The sequence below is a fragment of the Carlito syrichta genome, unplaced genomic scaffold (genome assembly GCF_000164805.1).
Source record: "Carlito syrichta isolate Samal-C Ts95f unplaced genomic scaffold, Tarsius_syrichta-2.0.1 Scaffold313879, whole genome shotgun sequence".
Lineage (NCBI taxonomy): Eukaryota > Metazoa > Chordata > Mammalia > Primates > Tarsiidae > Carlito > Carlito syrichta.
In genome coordinates this window covers 16,792-17,783 of record NW_007257975.1, presented here as the reverse complement: position 1 = coordinate 17,783, position 992 = coordinate 16,792, and the positions used below count along the sequence as shown (strand labels likewise).

The 992-nt window shown below is 59.0% G+C and overlaps 1 protein-coding gene across 1 annotated transcript in view; it reads right to left on the bottom strand.

The window, feature by feature from the left end:
* Window positions 1-207: 207 nt before the first annotated feature.
* Window positions 208-992, bottom strand: part of LOC103273215 (integrin alpha-3-like) — a 13,956-nt gene continuing 13,171 nt past the window's right edge. Inside the window, exons 11-13 of the mRNA XM_021718846.1 lie at window positions 865-990; window positions 673-769; window positions 208-266 (exon numbers count right to left, since the gene is read on the bottom strand). Coding sequence (XP_021574521.1) covers window positions 208-266; window positions 673-769; window positions 865-990 — 282 coding nt within the window. The remainder of the gene's footprint in view (window positions 267-672; window positions 770-864; window positions 991-992) is intronic.

The following is a 992-nucleotide window of genomic DNA, read 5'->3' as shown; positions in this document are numbered from 1 at the left end:
TCTGTGTTTCCTGTCCTGTAAAACGAACTCTACCTTCTCAGAAGGTTGTGAGGATTACATCATATAAAATAAGCACAGCGCTGGGCTCAGGGCCCGGCACATAGTTGGCACTTGGTAAAAGTGGTTTCCTCACCCCTACCTGCTCTAGCTTTGTGCAGAGCTCCCTAGGGCCCCATTTTTCTTAGTCTCTGGGCCTCTTTCCACCCCTTACTGGATCTCCCCCTCCCCCACGCTAGCGTTTGTTTCAAGGAAGCCCAGGAGGTAGGCTGGCAGAAGAAAAAAGGATGATTGGAGGAGCAGTCTGGGACCCACAGGACTGGGAGGGTGCAGTCAGTGCTCACTCTCTGGTTCTGTTTGAAGGGGTTCCCCAGTTCACAGAGGACCCTGCTCTCATTAGCATGGCAGGCCCCAGACTGAGGAAAGATGGCGGATAAGGTCAGCCGTTGGCTCAGAGTACGGCTTGTCCCCTCTCCCCTGTGGTGCAGGACCAGAAGCCCCAGAGGCTTGAGAATGGGGTTCCCCAAGCAGCAGAGCTGCTGCAGGCATCCGAGGAGGCCCAGCCCAGAGTAGGGGTCAGATGGGAAACGACAGCACGGGAACATGACGTGCATATGGCCTGCAAGAACCCGGTGGAGCCCCACTTGGGCACTGAGGCTGGCAGCGGGCACTCACAGGGCACAGGAGGACAACAGCAGGCTGGAGGGCATCGCCAGGGTGAGCAGCGCTTTGTGGGCGTCTTCCCCGACCCGCATTCTTTCTGGAACTGGGCCTGAGGGTAGTGGTTAGAAGCATGGGCATTTGCACTCCCCAGTGTCCTCCCAGCCCCTGCCCTTCCGGCCCAGCCAGGGCCCCAGCCCCACCCACCTCAGTGTGGTTCTTCAGAGCCTGCGCCTGGTTGAGGACTGGGTAGGCGTCCAGGGACCGCAGCCCCAGTCGGGGGCGATCGGGCATCCGCAAAGGTAAAGAGTAGTTCATGGAGATGATGATGGGGC